Here is a 22,742-nt window from a genome sequence, read left to right as displayed (position 1 = left end):
CAATGTCTTTTTTCGTCAGTTGCCTCAGGGGTGCGCTCAACTCGCTGAGGTCGGGGATAAACCTCCCCAAATAGTTGACCATGCCCAGGAAGCGCTGCAGGCTGGCAACATCTGTCGGGGCAGGCAGCTCGGAGATAGCGTTGGTCTTCTGCGGATCAGGTTTCAGCCTGTGGGCCGTGAAGATGTGGCCAACATAGGGTACTTCAGCTACACGGAACCTGCACTTTGTCGGGTTAAGCTTTAAGTTGATCTGGCGAGCGCGGTCTAGAATCCGTCGGAGATGGTGGTCATGCTCAGCAGCATCTTTCCCATAGACCAGGATATCATCCACAATAATAGCACATGGCAGACCAGCAAACAGTTGCTCCATGGAGCGTTGAAACACTTCGCTAGCGGAGTTTATGCCGAATGGCATCCGCAAAAATTTGAACCTTCCGAAGGGTGTGCCAAAAGTCGTTAAGTCTGAGGAGCGTTTGTCTAGGGGTATTTGCCAGAACGAGCTCCTGGCATCGAGAACAGAAAACACCGTGGCCTGACCGACCTGGGCAGCAACATCTTCTACAGTCCTCATAGGGTAGTGGGGACGTTTTATTGCCAGATTCAAATCTTTGGGGTTTATGCACACCCGTATTTCGTTCTTACCCTCTTCATGGTGGCGACCATGGTGGAGACCCACTCGGTGGGATCGCTGACGGCTTCCAGCACTCCCATGTCAACCATGTTCTTCAGCATGGCCTCGACCTTGCCCTTCATGGCAAACGACACCCTGTGTGGGGCACGGACCACTGGTACAACCGATGGGTCAGTTGCGATCTTGTATACAAGTGGCAGCTTCCCCAGCTTATCATCGAAGAGGTCAGGGTACTCGGAGAGTGGATTCAGCATCGCACGCACTTCATGGACCGTGCGGTCGAAAGACACCAGCCCGAGATCCTGACAGGCCTGATTGCTCAACAGAGTCACACAGTTACAGTCCAGAATGAAAAACGACAGGTCACGGGATGATTTCTGCAGCACACAGTGGAAGGTAGCCCTCCCCACAGGTGTTAGCTCCTCTCCCCCATAAGCACGCAATATGGAGTGATCAGCAGTCAACAGCTCATTATTTCTTATCTGTTTGAATAGGGATGTTGACCTAACATTCACCTTCGCCCCCGTGTCGAGTTTAGCACTGAAGGACTTGTTGTTGACAGTAATGAGTACAGAAGGATCGGGGAAGCGAGATCGGCCATGAAGGAGAGTGTAAACATTGGCATCTCTCATGGAACAGCTGGGCTCAGAGTCGAGGGCAGTGTCGACAGAAGCCTGGGAATCGAAATCGTTATCAGCTTGCTGAAGGTTGTTTAAAACTTGCCTAGGAGCTGTGGGAACGTTCCCACGGGAGCGACAGGCAGCTGAAAAATGGTTCATTTTCCTACAGAAATTGCAAGCTTTGCCAAATGCTGGGCACTGCGACTGCATGGAATGGATACAATTGCAGTTGGGACACTTCTTGACAAGCGGGACCCGAGGGGCATAAGTCGGCCGCGGCGTAGGGCGAAAGTTGCCTTGTTTGCGACGGGGCATGGCAACACCAGTCAGATTAATAGCCCGATTGTCAGATCCCCTCTGCCCATGTGGCGGGGCAACTACTTCAGCTATGCGGCATGCATGCATTGCCTGAGTCAGGGTGAGGTCTGGTCTTTGCAGCAGATCTGCACGTAGCTTCTGATCTAGCATGCCGGTGACAAGGAGATCTCTGGTGAGCTGATCACGCATGGTCTCGAAACGGCACCGCTGAGCAAGGTAGCGCAGGTCGGCGATAAAACATTCAACAGGCTCATCAGGCTGCTGTTTCCGTGTGAAAAATCTAGCCCGCTCCAATATGCGGTTGGAGGGCAAGTCACAAATCTCCGCAAACTTGCGTAAGAGACATACCGGGTCATTTGCGGATTCCGCCGGCTCGACGACCTGGTCGTTGTCATCCAGGACTGCTGGATTATAGTTGAAAGCCTGGGCTCGTTTCATAGCATTGGGACCGGCAAGGTTCAGCAGGAGCGAGGCTTTGACCGCATCAGGGTCATTTCGGTGCACGATGTTGATGAAGTGGTTGTAGTCCATCACGAAAATAGCCCAGCGTTCCGCAATGTCAGCGTCAAAGGGGAGAGGGCTTTCGACATGAGAATGCCATGATGAATAGGGAATTAAACACTAGTTGGACTAGGGACAAATAAAACCCGATAAACAGGAGGCGCGCGTTTAACTTGCTGACACCATGTAAAGGAGTGGAGTCTGACACACTGTAACCTTTACTGAGTCTTTAATTAAGGCACATGTTACTCACGTCCCAGTACTGACTGCATCTAGTCTTCAGGCGTACTGGAACCAACAGGGAGGAACAAGGGGAGGATATCACAGTTATACTGATATGGCTGGGCGTGGTTAGTGGTGTTGAGGTAGCTACATTATAGGTTGCATGCATAAACCATCTACAATTGCCATTTCCTATAGTCTGGATACAAACAGTCCATAGTATTCCACATATAGTCTAATAAATACTTTTTACAAAATTTAAAACAGCTTCTCCACATTTGAATTTTATTCCTTCAAAAATGTACCTCAGTGTTTTGGTTACCAGTTACATCTGATGTACCTGTGGCATATTTAACAGTTTTTCCATGAGGTAAATTCAGACTCAGCAGTGATTCATCAGACACCAATACTGCAGTTCTTCACTCCAGTGCTAATCTCAGTGGCATCGCACAGCGATTGTGTTGGTGACTAGTTCTAGCTACTACACATCAGGCAATAACAGCACGTGAAAGATAATAGCAAATTAACTAGAGTTTTATGAAAGCGTACCATTGCAATTTTGATCCTTGATTTCATGTCATCTCACTTTTTAGTTCAGTTCTTGAATGTAGTTTGAAACTCTGTGGTGCAAAGCATTACTACATATAAGGTGGATTTGTTGACATTTGCTGTTTAAATTGCCAGACTCTGCTACAAAGAGAGGCTTGCAATATATGTGGCAACTGCCCCAGCAATTTGTGAACTGCAAGTTGCTTTCAGTCCTGTAACATGCCCTGGAGTGGATCAGAATTCAAATATGCATCACTTAAAAAGACAAATTTATGCAGTGATAGCTGAGCAACATGACTGCTGCCAAGCACAATATTCACTCTATTAACTTTGCTTTTTCTTCCTCGGGGTTGAGAATGACTTGTTCACACATCAGTTCTGAGGTTTCTAAGATTATTTCTCCCCACCGCACTGACTGCCGTCTGCCTGGTACCTCTTCCCATGACAGAGCTTGGAATAGACCATCTGTTTCACGAGTCTGGTAACCGACATGCAAATGACGTGGCCAAGGCACTGCACTGTTGAGTGTAATTGGGGCTTTGATGCTGGAGTTGTTGGCCTCGGAAAGGATGCGGATCTGTTTATTCTTTCTGTGGATTTGGAAATCATTTGCTTTGGTTCAAAGTAGCTGCTGTAAATAGTCTCACAAGTGCATAAAGAGGCAGGGGTCACTGCTGCTCTATTTTGTGATGCATTTTACACCCTGACTTTTAAACATCCTTCCACTGCGTCAGCCAGCGTATGTGCTGATGCACCGAAGACGGTGACAAATTTCACCGCTAATATCTCCCTTCACCATAAAGGAAATCAGTCCCCGCTTTCCCAAGGTCCTGTCACAAACCTATCATAAGGGAATGATTTTAAACAGCAAGTGCAAATTAGCAAACGGCATTTATCTGGCAAACATTTAGTGCAAGATCCATTCACTTGTGTGTTTCTATGTATGAGATGATGACTCAGAACTCAGCCTATGAACATGTACAAATTAAAGTGACATTGTGTATCACACTCCACTAAAGGCGCTTGGTTGTGGAGTGCAACAGTAAGCTGTTGTTTCCCTTTCGTCCTGTAGATCACCCACACTCCAAGTGGAAACAAGATGCAGTGAAATAAATTTGATAGCATTGGGAGAAACTATACAGCCTTGTTGAAACCCAAGCAAAATGTTTGAAAGTTACAGGTTTTGTACACTGCAGCAAAACTATAAATGCACCAACAGTATACTATCTGCAGCTTTGGTACAATTTAGTATCAGTGAATGGGAAAGACCTTGCTGCTCAGGTTTTGGCAATGCAGGTGTGTTTCTTTGCTGGAATGGAGTTCAATATCAGCTGGATCATTTTAGGACAGCAGTTGTGAGGGGAGGGGTGGGGTCACTGCCTTTAAAACCGACATCATCTATTTCCAAAGATAGGTCACATAGTCTTCCTTACATACACCAGTTAACACCAGACAGGTTTTGAATGTGACTGCCCGATTCTATTGAGAGGTTGGAGTGGAAGACCAGTGACACAGTTACTTGTTTTACTATACTGTTGTTGCAAGTGTCATCTTCTATGCTGTTGTCTGCTGGGGTAACAACATCACTGATAAAAACAGCAAGAAGCTGGACAAGCTGGTGAACAGAGCTAGCTCAGTACTGGGGGGGAGAGTGGACTCTGTGGTGGATGTGCTTGAGAGGTGTATGAGGAGCAAGGTGCAGGTCATCCTCGACAACTCCAGGCAACCCCTCCATGAAACTCTGGACGGTCAGAGGAGCACACGGAACAACAACCGGCTCCTCTCCCTACGCTGTAGAACAGAGTGGTTCAGGAGATCCTTCACCCCTGCAGCCATTAGATTTTATAATACTGACCGTTAAGCTCCATGTGGATGCTTTGCACTTTTAATAGTTATTTGTTGGGTTCTTTTTAAGTGTTTATTGCTTTCATGTATTGTCCATATTTTATGTATTGTCTGCTTTCGTTCTGACTGTGTTGGCTACTGGACATCTGAATTTCCCTGAGGGGATCAATAAAGTATTTATCATCATCATCATGGTCAAAAATGGGGATTGTAGCCAAGTATGCTGCTATAACGGTGGACAATGTGGCCCAATGACATGCACCTCTGCCCAATATTTGCATCACCCCAACATTCCACCCCCACCCCCTTTTCCTGCTCTCATCTTTAAAAAAATACTACTCAGTGTCTTCTTTGGTCAAACTGCACAGAAGATGAAGAAACAACCCTTGTGCAGTTCGAACATAGAAACATGTCACTGTACGCCTTGATGAAGAAAATGTACACCAAACCAAGTCAGTCTGGAGAAGTGATCAAATAGTTCTTAATGGGGAGAAGGCAGGCACGGGTTACTGATTGTGGATGATCAGCCATGATCACAATGAATGGCAGTGCGGGCTCAAAGGGCCACATGGCATCCTCCTGCACCTATTTTCTATGTTTCTAAAAGAAGTGAAGGTGATTAAAAAAAGGCAAAACAGTTAAAAGTGGAACCAGAGAGCTAGTGTAAAATGGCATGTTAAAAGTAGGGGCAAAGGAACGAGGTAATACAGAGCAAGTCTGTGGAAAAGATATGTAGAGGATTGATTTTTGTTTGGGGGTGAGAAATAAGTGATGAAACACGAAGCAAGGAAACTGCAGAGCGCGGAGAATCCTTGCCAATACAGATCAGCAACTGCAGCTGTGACAAGATTAGAATATTGACACAAAAAGCTGGAGTAACTCAGCGGGACAGGCAGCATCTCTGGAGAGAAGGAATGAGTGACATTTTGGGTCGAAACTCTTCTTCAGACTGGATTAGAACTTGATCAAAGTCAAAGTAGCCTTTATTGTCATTCAGACCTTGCGGTCTGAACGAAATTCTGTTGCCTTGCAGTCCTACATATAGTAAAAATGACAAAAACACACAATAAACAAAAATTAACATCCACCACAGTGAGTTCATCAGGCACCTCCTCACTGTGATGGAAGGCAAAAGTCTTAAGTCTTTGTCTCTTCCCTTCTTATTTTCCCTCTGCGCCGAGGCGATCCAGGCTTCGGATGTTGTGATCCCGCCGGGTGATGGTAAGTAATGTCAGTTCCGCGGCTGAATCCGAGCTCCGCGAACGGGTCGGTTCAACTCCGCGGCCCGGGGTGGTCGAAGCCGCCGAAGCTGCCACCCTCCAGTCCAGCGGACGCAGCTTTTGTCGCGGGAGCTCCGGAGAACAGGTCACCAACCTGTGACCTGCGAGCTCCCGACGATGTCGTCCACTGGGCCCGCGTCCAAGTCCACCGGGCCCACGGCCGATCCTCCGTGGTCGGGTCGCCGCTGCCGCTGCCCGCTCCGAGGTCGGGTCGCCGCTGCCCGCTCCGAGGTCGGGTCGCCGCTGCCGTTGCCCGCTCCGAGGTCGGGTCGCTGCTGCCGCTGCCCACTCCGAGGTCGGGTCGCCGCTGCCCGCTCCGAGGTCAGGTCGCCGCTGCCGCAGCCGCTGCCTGCTCCGAGGTCAGGTCGCCGCTGCCACTGCCTGCTCCGAGGTCGGGTCGCCACTGCCCCAGATCCGAGGCCGCCAGGCGGAGACGGGGGATACGACAAGAGAAGTCGCATCCCCCCGAGGAAGAGACCAAAAACATGTTTTTCCCCCCCACCCACACACATACACAACCTAATAAACCAAAAATTAACTAAAACAGGACAAAAGAACAACACAAAAAAGAAGAAAAAAAAAGAAAAAACAGACAGACTGCAGGCGAGCCGCAGCAGCTAAGGCAGCCCCGCCATCTTGATTTGGGGTTTCATGGAGCGACAGCATTACCCCCAAAAAAGAATTTATGGTATTCAGGCACATATGAAGAAACTAATCTGAAAAGCTGAGAGACTACATTTCAACCGCATTAAGGAGGGATTAAATGGTAAAACAGTGACACCAGCAGAGAATGATTGAGGATATGCTGGAGTGTCAGTCATTACTTTTTGAGTGCTACTTCTATGTTGAAGGAATGCACTTCTGCAGTTAAATTTGTTTTTGTAAGTTACTGAAGAAAGCTGATAACTCAAAAATGAAAACAATTTCTAATGATGCGGAAGTGTGTCTTCTCCATAATTTTATATTATACTGCAATAAAGTCCTATGAAGAATGGAACACAAACATTGCCACTGCTGGGCAAAACAAACAGCATCTTATGGTTTCTTCTGCAACAATGATAGAAAGATTTTATAAGATTACCAGCAACCTCTCATACATTGTTACATTTTGTTTTAGTACATTTGATTTGCTTAAAACAATACACAGCTTCTTTTTTTTAAATCAATTGGTTGAAAATAACACAAGATAATTTATTTTGCATTTTTTAATTTTATTTCTAAACAATTTTGCAATCACATACTTATCCAGCAGCACAATTCTGAGGCATGTTGTTTTTTTCAAATATTGAAATAGCTGGATTAAAAATACAAAAGATTCTTTGTCTTCCATCACCCTGACAGTTGCATGATACAATGGAATTGCTGACTAATCACAGCAATCAGTCTTCCATTTGATGTACATGTTTAATTAATCCTACCTTCATGAGAGAAACTAGGTGGTTGTGTGGTTAAAATAACCCCCATGGGATTTAAATGAAGCCCAGGGTCTTAAAATTGCCAATGTTTTATTTGGGGATCGCAGGAGAGGTTCTAAATCAATTTAAAATTAGTATACATATTTACTTGCAGGGGTCAAAAAAGAACAAAATCTATACATTTAAAGAGAATTGAACACGGAACTTAGCAGTCCTGAAATCTTGAATTTACTGCACTTACACAAGGGAAATAACAGTATTTCACTGCAAAGCCACCTATTAAGATTTCATGCAAGATCCTGTATTTTAAACACATGGTTCTGAAACTTGTGCGGATACTTAAATTAATCTAATAATTAAATTTTTAAATTCACTCCAATAAAGGAAAAAAATGGCCTTGCAATAGGTAGAAAACATTGTAATTTAAAGGTTTCTAAACTTGGGCCCCTTGCAGGTGGGCTCATTTTATATTCAGAGCATTAGCAGTATATTTTCAAAGTTTTCATTAGGGCAAGGTTACCAGAATGATGGACAACTTGTGCATAGAAGCACATGTGGGGTACAGAAAAGTGGAAGGTGCACGAGCAACAAAAACACACACCAAAACTCTGTTGCAAGCATAGCTAAAGGCTATGTCCAATCAAAGGGTTGTCACTGGTGTACTCAATGAATAAATGAGCTGCTTTGACAGGAAATTCCAACAGCAATTTTAATTCTGATCAGGCTTCAGGAAGTGGAAAGAATAAAAACACATCAATTATAATGACAGGAAGTCTTAAATAACATGGCAAACAGCTGCTGCCAGCAAACATGATGGCCTTTTCTTTAATTATTTAAAAGAAATGTTATACATGCAGAAAGCAAGAAATTTCATCTAGAATGGAGTACACAGGGTCACTATTTTTTTCCAAGGGTCAAGTTACTTATTCACAAAATAATTTTGAAAGAGTACAATATGATTAATTTTACTACTTAGGTGGAACATTTGAGCAACTTTGGGCAGTGGGAGGCATAATTTCCCTTCCATCTCACAAATTTTCACTTGTCAGAATGGAGTACTTGAACATACAAGCTATGTATCCAAAGAACACACAATTGTGGCTTTATAGAGCTGTAGGAGAAAAAATACGATTTTCTCTATTAGTGTTCTTTGCATAGTTGGTTCCAAAGTATTATAAATTATGTTATGCTTGCAGAATGCTATACAACATTGTGACTGCAGGAAATTGCTGTTTTGATATTTAAAAATGGACAAGCACCAGCAGAATCAGTTATTCCCAAGTGATGTTCCATTTGCCTTTTTAACACTCTTAAAACAAGTTTTCGTTTCTTGTGTTTTTATGTCACACGGTGTCTTCATTTTAATTTATTTAAGTATTAGTTTAACAACAGAAAAACTGTAGCTGAAACTCTATGCAAAGATGTAACATTTCTATATCTTCATTATACAGAATTAAACAGTGCAATTCTGCCAAATGAAAGATGTTTTAACAATCCAGATGTCTATTGGGAAATCTACAAAATCTGAGAATTTAAAGCAACTTAAATGCTATTCTGCATAGGATTTTGTGTATGATTATGATACTCTAGTTACTTTTATAGTTGTCAAACTTTATAAAACGATGCAGATATTCATAGGCCCACTGCCTGGGGCTACAACCAATCTTCATTCACTTCCTATTAATTATGTACCTTGGTGCCTTGCATACAAGGCAGTTAATTTTATGATTGGAAAACACCTACATTTTCAAAACAAAAATATAATGGGCAAGAAACTTTACTCAAAATGCAACAAACCTTATGCACAGCACAATTCATTCTCAGATCAAAAACTATTTTGTCCAATTGACTTTGCTGCCACAAATCATCAATCTATGTGCTTAAATGCACAGTAAAAGCTCTTATCTCTATCTTAGCTGATGTGATACAACACGCCCAATCATTTCTCGTCTAGAGCATTTGGATTGTCGTTTGACTTCAAGTGAATTATTTGATTAAAAAGACAAATGTGCCGACAGCTTATTTAAGATGATCAAAAGCTTCAACATTTTTCTTCTAAATACTACTCTGGGTATCTCAAATGGAATTTCAAAATGATATCTGTGGTGATCACTTCCCAGCTACCAGAGGTAGGGGGAGAAGTGCAATATTAAATAATCAACCAGCAACAGCATAAGTAGCACCACTTCTAGACATTGCACTGAGGATTATTTCTGGAAGATGTCCTGCATTTCTTCAAGTGGTGGCAATGGTGGGGAAGATAGGTAGTGAGAGTTTCTCTGGACACTTGTTCGGAAGACCAAACAAAGATGAGAAAGTACAACAAGAAAGTAGATGAATCCCAGGAAGAAGTTCATTGACATGATCATGGCGCATGTCGAAAATACCATAATGCTCCAAACCTCATTGATGTTCCAGTCTGGAGAGAAGGAATGGGTGACGTTTCTGGTCAAGACCCTTCTTCAGACAGGAAAGAATGGGAGCCGGTGTTAGGAAGTGAAAGACGTTCTCATCTCTAAAAAGCAATTACACTGACCACTGAGAGGACAAGGGTATATGCCAAGTTATATTCAACTGTTATTTACAGGGTGTAACTGGGAGAAGAAAACACTTGGCTCTTCTTTCCAAATAAACTCATCCCTCCTCCATTTTACATACCCAAAATCCAAATCTTTCCTTGAGCAACTGATGAGAATGAAGAATTGGAAGATGAAAACATACCATGATTTGCGCTCACAGCTCAGATACAGACTGCACACATAAATTTGAGCATATAAGGGAGGGAGGGAGGGATGTAAGACATTAGGCACAAGTACACAGCAGCAAGGCAGAGGCAGGAATCATATTGCGTGAAAGCTGATATCTCAGCTTCTACTGTAGCACATTGCACCCACCAACAACACTAGCAGCAGCACAGCCTCTTGCTCCATATTCATGACTATTTATCCACCAAGTAGCTTCCAATCTGCTACACCATTCTGAAGTCAACTTCACAGTTACTCTTCTCCAAAACTTTCCTGCACATTTGGCTCAACAGTGAGAACACATCTATTTGTAATGATGCAGGGTCTCAACCCAAAACAACAACCTTCCCTTTGCATCCACAATTAACAAACACAAATGGTAACATTTTTTTTTAATCCGACAAACTCGTTCTCAGTGCGAGACCACTGATTTTTCTCAACTGGACGACAGTACTTATAATAAATTCATATAATCTACAACCTCAACATGCTCACTTTAAACAAACTTTCGAACAGTCAAGATAGACAGAAAAAGCCGGAGTAACTCAGCGGGACAGGCAGCATCTCTGGAGAGAATGAATGGGTGACGTTTCAGGTCGAGACTCTTCTTCAGACTAGTTAGGGATAAGGGAAACGAGAGACATAGGGCACTCACGGCGGCGCAGCGATAGAGTTGCTGTCTTACAGCGAATGCAGCACCGGATACCCAGGTTCGATCCCGCCTACAGGTTCTGTCTGTACGGAGTTTGTGCGTTCTCCCCGTGACCTGCGTGGGTTTTCTCCGAGATCTTCGGTTTCCTCCCACACTCCAAGACGTGCAGGTTTGTAGGTTAATTTGCTTGGTAAATGTAAAATTTGTCCCTAGTGGGTATAGGATAGTGTTAATGTACGGGGGTCACTGGTCGGCGTGTACCCGGTGGGCCGATGGGCCTGTTTCCGCGCTGTATTTCTAAAACTAAAAACTAAAAAAAAACTTTTAAAAAACTAGACGATGATGTAGAGAGATGAAGAACAATGAATGAAAGAAATGCAAAAAAGTAACGATGATAAAGGAAACAGGCCATTGTTAGCTGTTTGTGGGGTGAAAACGAGAAGCTGGTGCGACGGGTGGGGGAGGGATAGAGAGAGAGGGAATGCCCGGGTTACTTGAAGTTATAGAAATCAATATTTATACCACTGGGCAGTAAGTGTTCCTTCAATTTGCGTTTAGTCTCACTCTGACATTGGAGGAGACTTAGGACAGAAAGATCAGTGTGGGAATGGGAAGGAGAATTAAAGTGTTTAGCATCCGGGAGATTAGGTAGGTACAGGCAGACTGAGTGAAGATGTTCAGCAAAACGATTGCCCAGTCTACATTTGGTCTCGCCGATGTATAAGAGTCCACATCTTGAACAACGGATACAATAGATGAGGTTGGAGGAGGTGCAAGTGAACCTCTGTCTAACCTGATGGACTGTCGGGGTCCCTGGACAGAGTCGACGGAGGAAGTATAGGGACAGGTGTTGCATCTCCTGCGGTTGCAGGGGAGGGTACCTGGGGAGGAGGTGGTTTGGGTGGGAACGGATGAGTTAACCAGGGAGTTGCGGAGGAAACGGTCTCTGCGGAAGGCAGAATGGGGTGGAGATGGGAAGATGCGACTAGTGTTGCAATCCCGTTTTAATACTAAAAATAATAATAACATTAAAATTATTGTGGAGATCGTGAAATTTGAGTTACAATAGACATTTTATTCCAAACCACAACAGGCAAAACTTCTAAGCTGAAGCACAGGTTTTGTGTCAATGACAATTTATCAAAAGAAATTAATGAGCTTGATCTCTCTCTCCTCAAACAAAATTTAAAGGAGAGCAAGATCAAATTCTTTATAAGTTCAAAAATGTACATCCCGTTATCTAGGTCATGGACGCAGAAATAGGACCACATGAGCTTCAACTGGGTGGGGGGACAGGGTGTGAGGGAAATCGGGCCTTAATTCAGGATGGAGGGGATGCAGTGGGGGAATGAGAGGCTCAGATGGGTTTGGAGGGGGGAGAAGGGAGGAGGAAAAATCAACTTTACAAATTGAATATTTTACACAGAATTGAAACAGAGACATATATTCAGAGGAAGGAGGCTCACCGTCATTTCTCGATGTGCAATTGCACAATTGACAGGAATTCTCAACATTTCTCTTTGGGTACTGGTCCTTCATGGTTGCAGAGGGCAGTGCAGAGCAGGGACTGCGGTATTCATCGTGAGGGTTCAGAACTAAGCAGGATGATAAAAAAATAAGCCAGGTACCAACCCTACTCCAATGTGGGTCTGTGCCTACTTTAGATTGGTTGTTTGGCTCAGAATGCTACCATGATTTAAATTCCTAAATTACTAGCCCGCCTACCTCCTGTTGCAAAACCACTGCAAAAAGTTGAACTGGAATATAAAAACACAGATGTAATGCTGAGTTGTTCTATAATGCGCTGGTCAGGCCGCATTTGGAATAGTGAGAGTAAATTTAGGCCCATATCGGAGGAAGGATGTGCTGGCCCTGGAGAGGGTCCAGAGAAGCTTTACACGAATGACTACAGGAATAAGTGGGTTAGCATATGATGAGCGTTTTACAGCACCGCACCCATACTCGCTGGAGTTTAGAAGGTTGAGGGGGGACCTCATTGAAACTTACAGAATAATGAAAGGCATAGATTGATAGAGTGAATATGGAAAGGATGTTTCCACTGGTCAGAGAGTCTAGGACCAGAGGTCATGGCCTCAAAATTAAAGGGGACTCTTTTAGAAAGGAGTTGAGTAGGAACTAATTTAGTCAGAAGAATTAGAATTAGAATTAGATTCCTTTATTGTCATTCAGACCTTTCGGTCTGAACGAAATTATGTTGCCTGCAGTCATACACAGAACCAATAAAAACAAAACATACAATAAACACAAATTAAACATCCACCACAGTGAGTTCACCAAGCACATCCTCACTGTGATGGAGGCAAAGTCTTAGTCTCCGTCTCTTCCCTCCATGTTCTCCCTCTGCGCTGAGGCGATCGATCCAGGCCGGAGATGCCGCTCTCCAGTCCAGCGGACCGCCGTGGTGATGTCGCCGCTGCCGAAAGCCGGAACACCGTCTCCGCTCCGAGACGGCCCGCCACAGCATCAGCTCCGGGCAGCCGCCCCAGCTCCAGGCCGCCGCCCCAGCTCCGGGTCCCGCAGTCTCCGCTCCGGGCCACCGCCCCAGCTCCGGGTCCCGCAGTCTCAGGCTGAGCCCCGCTGCATCAGCTCCAGGCCGCCGCCGAAAGCCAGAACGCCGCACCAGCAAGTCGGGCCACCGCTGCCTCAGCCCCGAAGACGGCCAGCCTCTCGTTGGTGAGTCCTGGCTGGCTCTGCCTCTGGAGCCTCGGGGTCAGTCGCAGGCTGGAGGCCGCCAGCTCCGCCATTAGGCCTCAGCGCAGATGGAGGCAGAGAAGGGGGATACGACACGAAAAAGTCGCATTCCCCCAAAGGAAGAGACAGAGAACATGTTTCACCCCCCCTCTAACACAACCCTGTGGAATTCATTGCCACAAAGGGCTGTGAAGGCCGTCAGTGGATATTTCTAAAGCCTTCTAAGTATATTTCTAAGTATCAAGTGTTATGGGGAGAAGGCAGAAAAATGGGATCAGCCATGATTGAATGGTGGGCCGATGGCCTAATTCTACTCCTATAATGTGAACCTGGGCTCTTATTAAACCAGCATAAATATGAACCAAACTTCAATTTTCCCAGTACCTTTCATTGGTGAAAGAATTGCAGTAATATCTAGCACTAATACTTAAATAATTCTCCTGCTCTTTACTGTAAAATAACTTCAATCACCACCACTAGAGGGGGGCATTTATTTGCTCACCATAATAAGAAAGATCTCATGATCATTTTTTAAATGTTATTCCAAATAAGCTGTTGTTGCCATGACATGTACATATTGAGACTATAAACTTGTTACTCCATTGATTATTGTTCATTTATCAATCAATTTATCGTCCTGTTTCATTAACAAGTACTTGCTGCAAATTGCTGGAGCATTTAATTGATAGTAATCTGATGCGACACGTGAGCAAACATAACATTCTTGCTGACAACCAACATGCATTTAGGAGGCAAAGATCATGCGAGTCTCAGCTTATCCTGACGACAAATGACCTGGCCAAGCACCTTGATAGTAACGTCATCACGGATTTAGTTGTGCTGGACGTTTCTAAAGCATTTGATGTCATCCCACACCAGAGACTGCTTCGGAAGCTTGACTTCTATGGTATTCGTTCCAACACGAAACGATGGATTTCCAGTTTCCTGACAAAACGTCTTCAGCGTGTGTGTGAACGGAAAGAGCTCCAATTGGCATCCAGTGTTGAGTGGTACACCACAGGGCACAGTACTTGGCCCACACCTATTTTTGCTTTACATAAATGACATCCATGAAAAAGTCGCAAGTACGACCAGACTTTTCGCTGATGATTGTTTGCTGTACCGTCCAATTAAGTCAGCTGATGATGAAGATGCTCTCCAAAATGATCTCGATACTATGGTTGAGTGGTCACAACAATGGGGCATGCAGTTCAACCCTTCCAAATGTGAATATGCGTGTCACCAGAAAGAGGAATACAGGCGAAACATCTTACAATATACTTGGTACCACCCTTGAAGAATCCAAACAAACCAAGTATCTTGGCATCAAATTGCAGAATGATCTGCGTTGGAATGGTCAGACTCATCATGCAACGGTGAAAGCAACAGGTGTCCTAAACTTTCTGAGGCGCAACTTTCATCATTGTTCAACTTCTGTCAAGGAGAAGCTATACTTCACCCTCGTTAGACCTCATTTGGACTACGCAGTTGCAGCATGGGACCCATACACAAATAAAAACATTTCTTCCATCGAACGTGTCCAAAGACAGGCAGCTCGATTTGTTACTAACACTTATGAGAAAGAAGCGAGTGTCACCAAACTTCTGAATTCTCTGGGGTGGAACCCTCTCCAAGACAGACGTGAAGCTCACCGTTTGACCTGTTTTTACAAAATGTTAAATAGTCAGCTCGACATAGACTACAAGACCTACACCAAACCCAAACCAATTAGGAGCAGACGAGGGCATTCGATCCAATTTGTGATCCCAGCTACAAAGACAGATGTATACAGCAATTCGTTCTTCCCCCGCACAATTAAAGCATGGAATAATCTCCACCCAACTATAGTTACCCAACCAGATGTAACTAAATTTAAAGTAGCTCTTTCTTCCCAATAACCCTTTCTGGCTTAAGCCCTCCCTTCACCACCTCCAGTTTAAATTCCATTTGGAATATTTTGGAGGACCAAGAAACCAAGAAACAGACACCACAGCAGGAGAACTGCACCAGCTGCATTTCACTGACGATGGCTACTTTTCCCTGATTAAGTTTCCAATCTTGCAGCAATGAAAACATATCTAACAGAAGTCCAAAGTTCCACTATTTCTGGAAAATCCCCCTCCTAGGCAGTGATGTTAATTAGCAAAGTAATCAAGGAATCACACAACCTCCAGCTTGAAAACAATGGTACGAATGCTAATCAGGTCAAATGTTTTACACTTGGAACATTGCTGATTCTTCACACTTAACTATACAAACATTCAAATTCATTCACTTGTAGCAAAACCACATGTAGTTCCATCATAGGTGCTTGCTTCGATTTCCAACACTTATGATAGTAATTAGCATAAGCACAAATAACTAGAATGGAATGTTCAAGTTCAAGTGAGTTTATTGTCATGTGTCCCTGTATAGGACAATGAAATTCTTGCTTTGCTTAAGCACACAGAAAATAGTAGGCATTTACTACAAAACAGATAAATGTGTCCATATACCATGATATAAATATATACACACATGAATAAATAAACTGATAGTGCAAATAACAGAAAGTGGTTGGTAATAATCAGAGTTTTGTCCGAGCCAGGTTTAATAGCCTGATGGCTGAGGGGAAGTAACTATTCCTGAACCTGGTTGTTGCAGTCTTCAGGCTCCTGTACCTTCTACCTGAAGGTAGCAGGGAGATGAGTGTGTGGCCAGGATGGTGTGGGTCTTTGATGATACTGCCAGCCTTTTTGAGGCAGCGACTGCGATAAATCCCCTCGATGGAAGGAAGGTCAGAGCCGATGATGGACTGGGCAGTGTTTACTACTTTTTGTAGTCTTTTTCTTTCCAGGGCGCTCAAATTGCCGAACCAAGCCACGATGCAACCGGTCAGCATGCTCTCGACTGTGCACCTGTAGAAGTTAGAGAGAGTCTTCCTTGACAATCCGACTCTCCGTAATCTTCTCAGGAAGTAGAGGCGCTGATGTGCTTTTTTGATGATTGCATTAGTGTTCTCGGACCAGGAAAGATCTTCAGAGATGTGCACGCCCAGGAATTTGAAGCTCTTGACCCTTTCAACCATCGACCCGTTGATATAAATGGGGCTGTGGGTCCCCCTCCTACTCCTTCCAAAGTCCACAATCAGTTCCTTGGTTTTGCTGGTGTTGAGGGCCAGGTTATTGCGCTGGCACCATATGGACAGTTGCTCGATCTCTCTTCTGTACTCTGACTCATCCCCATCAGTGATACGCCCCACAATAGTGGTGTCGTCAGCGAACTTGATGATGGAGTTCACACTGTGGTTCGCTACGCAGTCATGGGTATAGAGTGAGTACAGCAGGGGGCTGAGCACGCAGCCTTGAGGTGCTCCCGTGCTGATTGTTATTGAGGCTGACACATTTCCACCAATACGAACAGACTGTGGTCTGTGGACGAGGAAGTCAAGGATCCAGTTGCAGAGGGATGCGCAGAGACCCAGTTCTGCGAGTTTGGTAACCAGTTTGGAGGGGATGATTGTGTTAAATGCCGAGCTGTAATCAATGAATAACAGCCTGACATATGAGTTTTTGTTGTCCAAGTGGTCCAGTGCGGAGTGGAGGGCCAGCGAGATCGCATCCACCGTTGATCTGTTGTGGCGGTACGCGAACTGCAGTGGGTCCAGGTTTTTGTCGATGTAGGAGTTGATTTGCTCCATGATCAACCTCTCAAAGCACTTCATCACCACCGGCGTTAGTGCCACTGGTCGATAGTCATTGAGGCATGTCACCTTACTCTTCTTGGGCACCGGTATAATTGATGCCCTTTTAAAGCAGGTGGGGACCTCAGACCTCAGAAGTGAGAGGTTGAAAATGTCCGTAAAAACTCCCGAACTCACATGCATCAATTCCCCATCACAGCGTCTGCCAAGTGGACACAAGGTTCTCGTGTATTTATGCAACCATAGCAATATATTTCACATGATAACTCAAATTTGTGATACCACTTGCCCAATTGTGTTCATTCACATATCTTCTATCCTTTCTCCCATGATACTGAACATTTAAATCTGATTTTCCAATCTTCATTCTAACTCTCAGGTCTTTAGTCCTGCTGTTCCTCCCAACCCACAAAAAAAGCATTTCTGGAATACTATTTATCCAAATTTAGTCCAACCGTAGTCCCACCTTTCCTGTGATGAAACAATCCTATTACCTTTGCAATACATTATTGACAAAATTTAGGAGGTGGGCATTAAGGTAAAATGTCAAGATTAACACTTCCCAAAAGGGAAGACATTCCAAAGCTGATAGTGAACACCAACTTGAGAGTAACTAAAGATAAGGTTTCAATTTTTAACTAAAAGGGGGCTCAAAGTACAGGACAAGAGGTTTACTGAATAGTTTACCAGCTTGGCTTGAAGTGAAAGGACACGGGGAACATGGTGAAAGCAAATGGGGGAGAATGCAAGGCAAGTATAGATAATGCACAGGGGGGGACATAGAAGGGAAAAAGCAAATACATTGCAGAAATTGTGCTAGAGGGGTGCTAGAAGAGCTTGTGTATTAGGTGTTGTGGAAGTTTGGCAAATGTATGGGGCAGGGCAACAAACAGATGGATGCAGGTGGGACAGTCAAAAAGAAATAAGTTTGAATTCATGGGATGTGAACAAACTGAATTATATATTTGGCACATTTTACTTGCAAGACATTTTTAGTTCAGCAACATCAAGCTCGTTGGTGAACAATACCTTCTGGTTCGTGAGCAATTGGCGTTTGGGTCTCTTTGGAGTACGACACCACCTCGCGAGGTAAAAAATCAACTTGGGTAATTTTCGAAATCACAAGTTTAGGCAAGCGGCGGCTGTATTGAACAGAAGAGTAGAAAGGTTGTAATTTCCGTTTCAGTATGGAACTAGTGCGATTTTCTTTAATATGCACTGAACTTCACTGACTAACAAATCGCATTTTAGAAAAGTGAGAGGAAATTAAAACAGCCCATATTAATAGAAAGCTAGTGCCCAACATTGCAGATGCTCCTGCCCTGCTAATCTCCAATTTTCTTTAAAGTGATATCCATGCTAACTACATTTTCAAATAGACACTTGTCACTTGAAGTTATCACACCGGCAACATTAAAGTTTAAACTTAATCTGCAGTTCCTTCTTACACATTAAAGTTTAAACATTTATTTAAATCAATTTAACATTCAAATATATCAAAAATCATCATGATAGCTTTATAAAGCATGACAACAATAGCCTCCCATAACAGAACAATGGTGAATATTAAACAGCTACATACCCAAGATCTGAGTCAGACTGCAGCTGCAGAACAGAAGGATCCGTATCCCATTGTAGTGCTCTAATTAGATCGTCCAACAATACAAAGAGACATTATGTCAGCAGAACATTAACTGATAAGAATACTTGATTACTGCGTGGAAAGAACACAAGACAATTAACAAAATGTGCTTTATTTTACCTCCTGCAAACTCAGTATTAACACACTTTATTTCAGACTTCTAGTACCAGCAGTAATTTTATGTTGAACACAGAACTGAGTTATTGCTATTGGTAATGATGAAATGTGTTATTAATGTGTCATCTAGCCCATGATTTTTTTTTAGACGCAGTTTCCAAAATTCTAGAAGCTGCAGGTCAATTTGTATTGCCTGCTGAGCACAAAAAGCATCACATCACTAGCATAACAGAATTTTAAGACCCTGCTGGATTTGTATTTCAAGTATTCTTTAAATTTACATCACAGAAGTGCGACATTTCACAACGCATGTACCTTTTCCAATAAAATTATTAATCTCAATGCTAACACTTAAAAATACTCACTCACAATAAAATGCAATGAATTTAATATTGGGATATTTGTTGTTACGTTTATTTTTATTTTTCATTTGGCCCTTTTCTCACTTCAGTCCTATTTGGGAAACAAGTTAACTGGTTCTATTTTCATTTCACTTTCATCTGCTTCCCCATATTAGAATCAACCTTCTAGATTGCTAGAAAATTCAACAAGGATTTGACCATCTCTAATGGCTGTTGCTTAAATATTGATGTTTCAGAGGCATTTGGAAAGCTTTCAGCAGCATCTTATTTGTACAATACCTTACATTTTTACTATACTACCCTCCTCACAAATATATTCATGAACACAATTAGTTTAGTTATACAGAGCGAAAGAAGGCCCTTCGACCCACCAACCACGCCGACCAGCAATCCCCTCACACCAACACTATCCTACACACACTAGGGACAATTTACAATTATTACAATTGCAGATGCTGATTTACCCAAAAAAAGACAGATCAAGAAAATTGTTTAATTACACGTAGTAACAACAAATAGTTTACACTTCAAGTAAACACAGCCCAGTCTCATTCTTATGTTCTTTGCAGTATCAAGTGTATTAGTAAAAAAAATAAATTGATGAGTAACTCAGCGTGTCAGGCATCTCCTCTGGAAAACATGGGCAAATGACGTTTCAGGCCAGGATGCTTCTTCAGACTAATTGTAATACGAGGGAAAACGCTGGAAAAGAGGTTTGGCTCAGGGGTAAAATAAAGGCTTGTAAATGCAAGCTAGATATAGGTTAAGGGGACTTTTCATTGGCAGATGGGGAGACAAAGGCTAGAGGTGTAAAAACAAAAAGATGTGGGATAAGGAGACAAGGATGAAATGTGAAGCCAGAGGAAGGAATATAGTTGGAAGGCATCAGGGAGAGGGGAAAAGGAGTGGGGGGGGAGGGGTGGGGGGCATCCAGGTGGGCCACAAGAAAGAGACAGGGAAATAAAGGGCAGGGTGGTGTTTGTAGGTAAGTTATCTAAAATAGGAGCATTCAACAATTGGACAATCCAACAGTATGAATGTTCAATTCTCCAATTTTATATAAGCTCTAACCTTAAACACCTCCCCCACCCCCTTTCGCTTCACAGTCCACAATTCTTCAAACTTGTCGCACACCTACTGTTCTTATCGCTGGCCTTTGTTCCAAAAAGGCAAAATAAAATTACAAGAAAGGCACGAAAAAGGCATTTATTAACAAAAAAGGCATAACAAGGCATTTATTTTCACCACCAATATATGGTTAAAAATAATAATATAAAGGGCCTGTCCCAATAACTTGACTTTTTCGGCGTTGCAGGTCTCTGAAAAATTTCAACGTTGAAAATCCAGCGGCGACCAGAACAAATTACGACTTTTTGGGCGACTACTCACGACCATACAGGCTTCACCCCGCGACATGTCGCCAGGGTGTCGCCTGTATGGTCGTGAGTAGTCTCCTCAGTCACCCAAAGAGTCATAGCGTCTTTCTGGTCGCCGCTGAATTTTCAACATGTTGCAAATTTTCGCTGACCTGCAACGACCTATGACGGGTGCCGGCAGTCGCCGAAAAAGTCGCCTAAGTGGGACAGGCCCTTAAAGGTATACTACATTAAATGATCAAAGTTGCCTGGTTGCACATAATTACTGGCATTTTTTTTCAAATTATCTGGTGGTAAACTATGCCGTCTGTCAGACAGAATATGTTTTGATTGTGAAAAACTTCTTTCTACCCCAGCTGAGGTCACTGGTGCATGCCTGAAACGAGCTAGACTCTATATTCATGTCGATATCTTGTGCATTACAACTACCTTTGAGAACTTTAGCTATGTTTTCTATTTTTTTAGATCTTTGTTAGCTAAAATCACTCTCTCACATTTCCCTTGCATGTCTTTACCTGCATCGCCATGAATTTTACGAATATCGTCAGTTACTTTGTTGAAAACCTGCAAGTTATTCACTAATATTTTGCCATGTTTCTCAAGGGAAGTGATAGCTTGTGGGAAGTTTGCAAAATTGGAAGCAATAAACACAAGATCGCGGTGGAGGGACATTTTATGCATGATTTCACTGACGATCCTGATTGCAGCAGATTCTTCTTCTTCAAAACAGTTGACGATTTATTTTATCTTTTCAAAATTTGCAGCATAGTAGAGTACAGCAAAGAGCCATGTACCACACCAAGTCAAAACGGGCTGAGGAGGTAGTGGAATCTCGGGTGTTACTTTGAGGAAGATTTTCTTGACATTACCTAGGCGATCGACATTTGGAAACAAGCTACGTCTGTGCTTGACAATTTTACGAAGTCCTTGAGCCAAGCATGTCAAATGCAACATTTTGGGGAATAAAACTTTAAGTCACAAACAGAAGTACATTCTCATGTTTTATATCTTCTGCCCAAAGTACAACAAGGAAAGACATTCTTGCCATAGAGGGAGTACAGAGAAGGTTCACCAGACTGATTCCTGGGATGTCAGGACTTTCATATGAAGAAAGACTGGATAGACTCGGGTTGTACTCGCTAGAATTTAGAAGATTGAGGGGGGATCTTATAGAAACTTGCAAAATTCTTAAGGGGTTGGACAGGCTAGATGCAGGAAGATTGTTCCCGATGTTAGGGAAGTCCAGAACAAGGGGTCACAGTTTAAGGATAAGGGGAAAATCTTTTAGGACCGAGATGAGGAAAACTTTTTTCACACAGAGAGTGGTGAATCTCTGGAATTCTCTCCCGCAGAAGGTAGTTGAGGCCAGTTCATTGGCTATATTTAAGAGGGAGTTAGATGTGGCCCTTGTGGCTAAAGGGATCAGGGGGTATGGAGAGAAGGCAGGTACAGGATACTGAGTTGGATGATCAGCCATGATCATATTGAATGGCGGTGCAGGCTCAAAGGGCCGAATGGCCTACTCCTGCACCTATTTTCTATGTTTCTAAGATGTAAACAACTGAGCAATAGTTGAGTTGTTTGACTTCTCCAATACTTCCGATGTCAGCAAATACTCCTTTGATGGTTGACCCACTTCCAGTGTACAGATGACCACATTGGCAACATATCTCCCCACAGCATCAGTTGACACGCCAATTGGGATCCATATTTTGTTGCATGCAACTTCATCTCTAATTTTCTGCACAACAATGTTGAAATTGCTGTCAACATAATTTTTCCATAATGACTAGCTTGGTATATGTTCCTCTGTGTATTTTTCTAAAAAATCTCAGAGAGATTTGTTTTCCAATTTCCACAGTAGAATTCCAGCATCAATGAATGCCTTGCACAGATCACTTGAAAACTCAGATTTGCGACTGGAGCCAGCAGTAAATGTAGTGAGGAGACAAGCTTGGGTATTTCGCTTGGGTAGTCTGCACCCCAGTGGTATCAACATTGACTTCTCTAATTTTAGATAGCCCTTGTCTTCTCCCTCCTCCCCCCCCCTTCCCAGCTCTCCTTCTAGACCTAC

The 22,742-nt window shown here is 43.3% G+C and overlaps 1 protein-coding gene across 4 annotated transcripts in view; it reads right to left on the bottom strand.

The window, feature by feature from the left end:
* Window positions 1-22,742, bottom strand: part of dync1i1 (dynein cytoplasmic 1 intermediate chain 1) — a 138,517-nt gene that overhangs the window by 94,046 nt on the left and 21,729 nt on the right. For all 4 annotated transcript variants that reach the window (XM_033042270.1, XM_033042277.1, XM_033042286.1 and 1 more), the window contains exons 5-6: window positions 18,754-18,813; window positions 18,201-18,313 (exon numbers count right to left, since the gene is read on the bottom strand). In XM_033042270.1, the coding sequence (XP_032898161.1) occupies window positions 18,201-18,313; window positions 18,754-18,813 (173 nt within the window). The remainder of the gene's footprint in view (window positions 1-18,200; window positions 18,314-18,753; window positions 18,814-22,742) is intronic.

The sequence above is a fragment of the Amblyraja radiata genome, chromosome 2 (genome assembly GCF_010909765.2).
Source record: "Amblyraja radiata isolate CabotCenter1 chromosome 2, sAmbRad1.1.pri, whole genome shotgun sequence".
Classification (NCBI taxonomy): domain Eukaryota; kingdom Metazoa; phylum Chordata; class Chondrichthyes; order Rajiformes; family Rajidae; genus Amblyraja; species Amblyraja radiata.
This window is presented reverse-complemented; position numbering and strand designations above follow the sequence as displayed.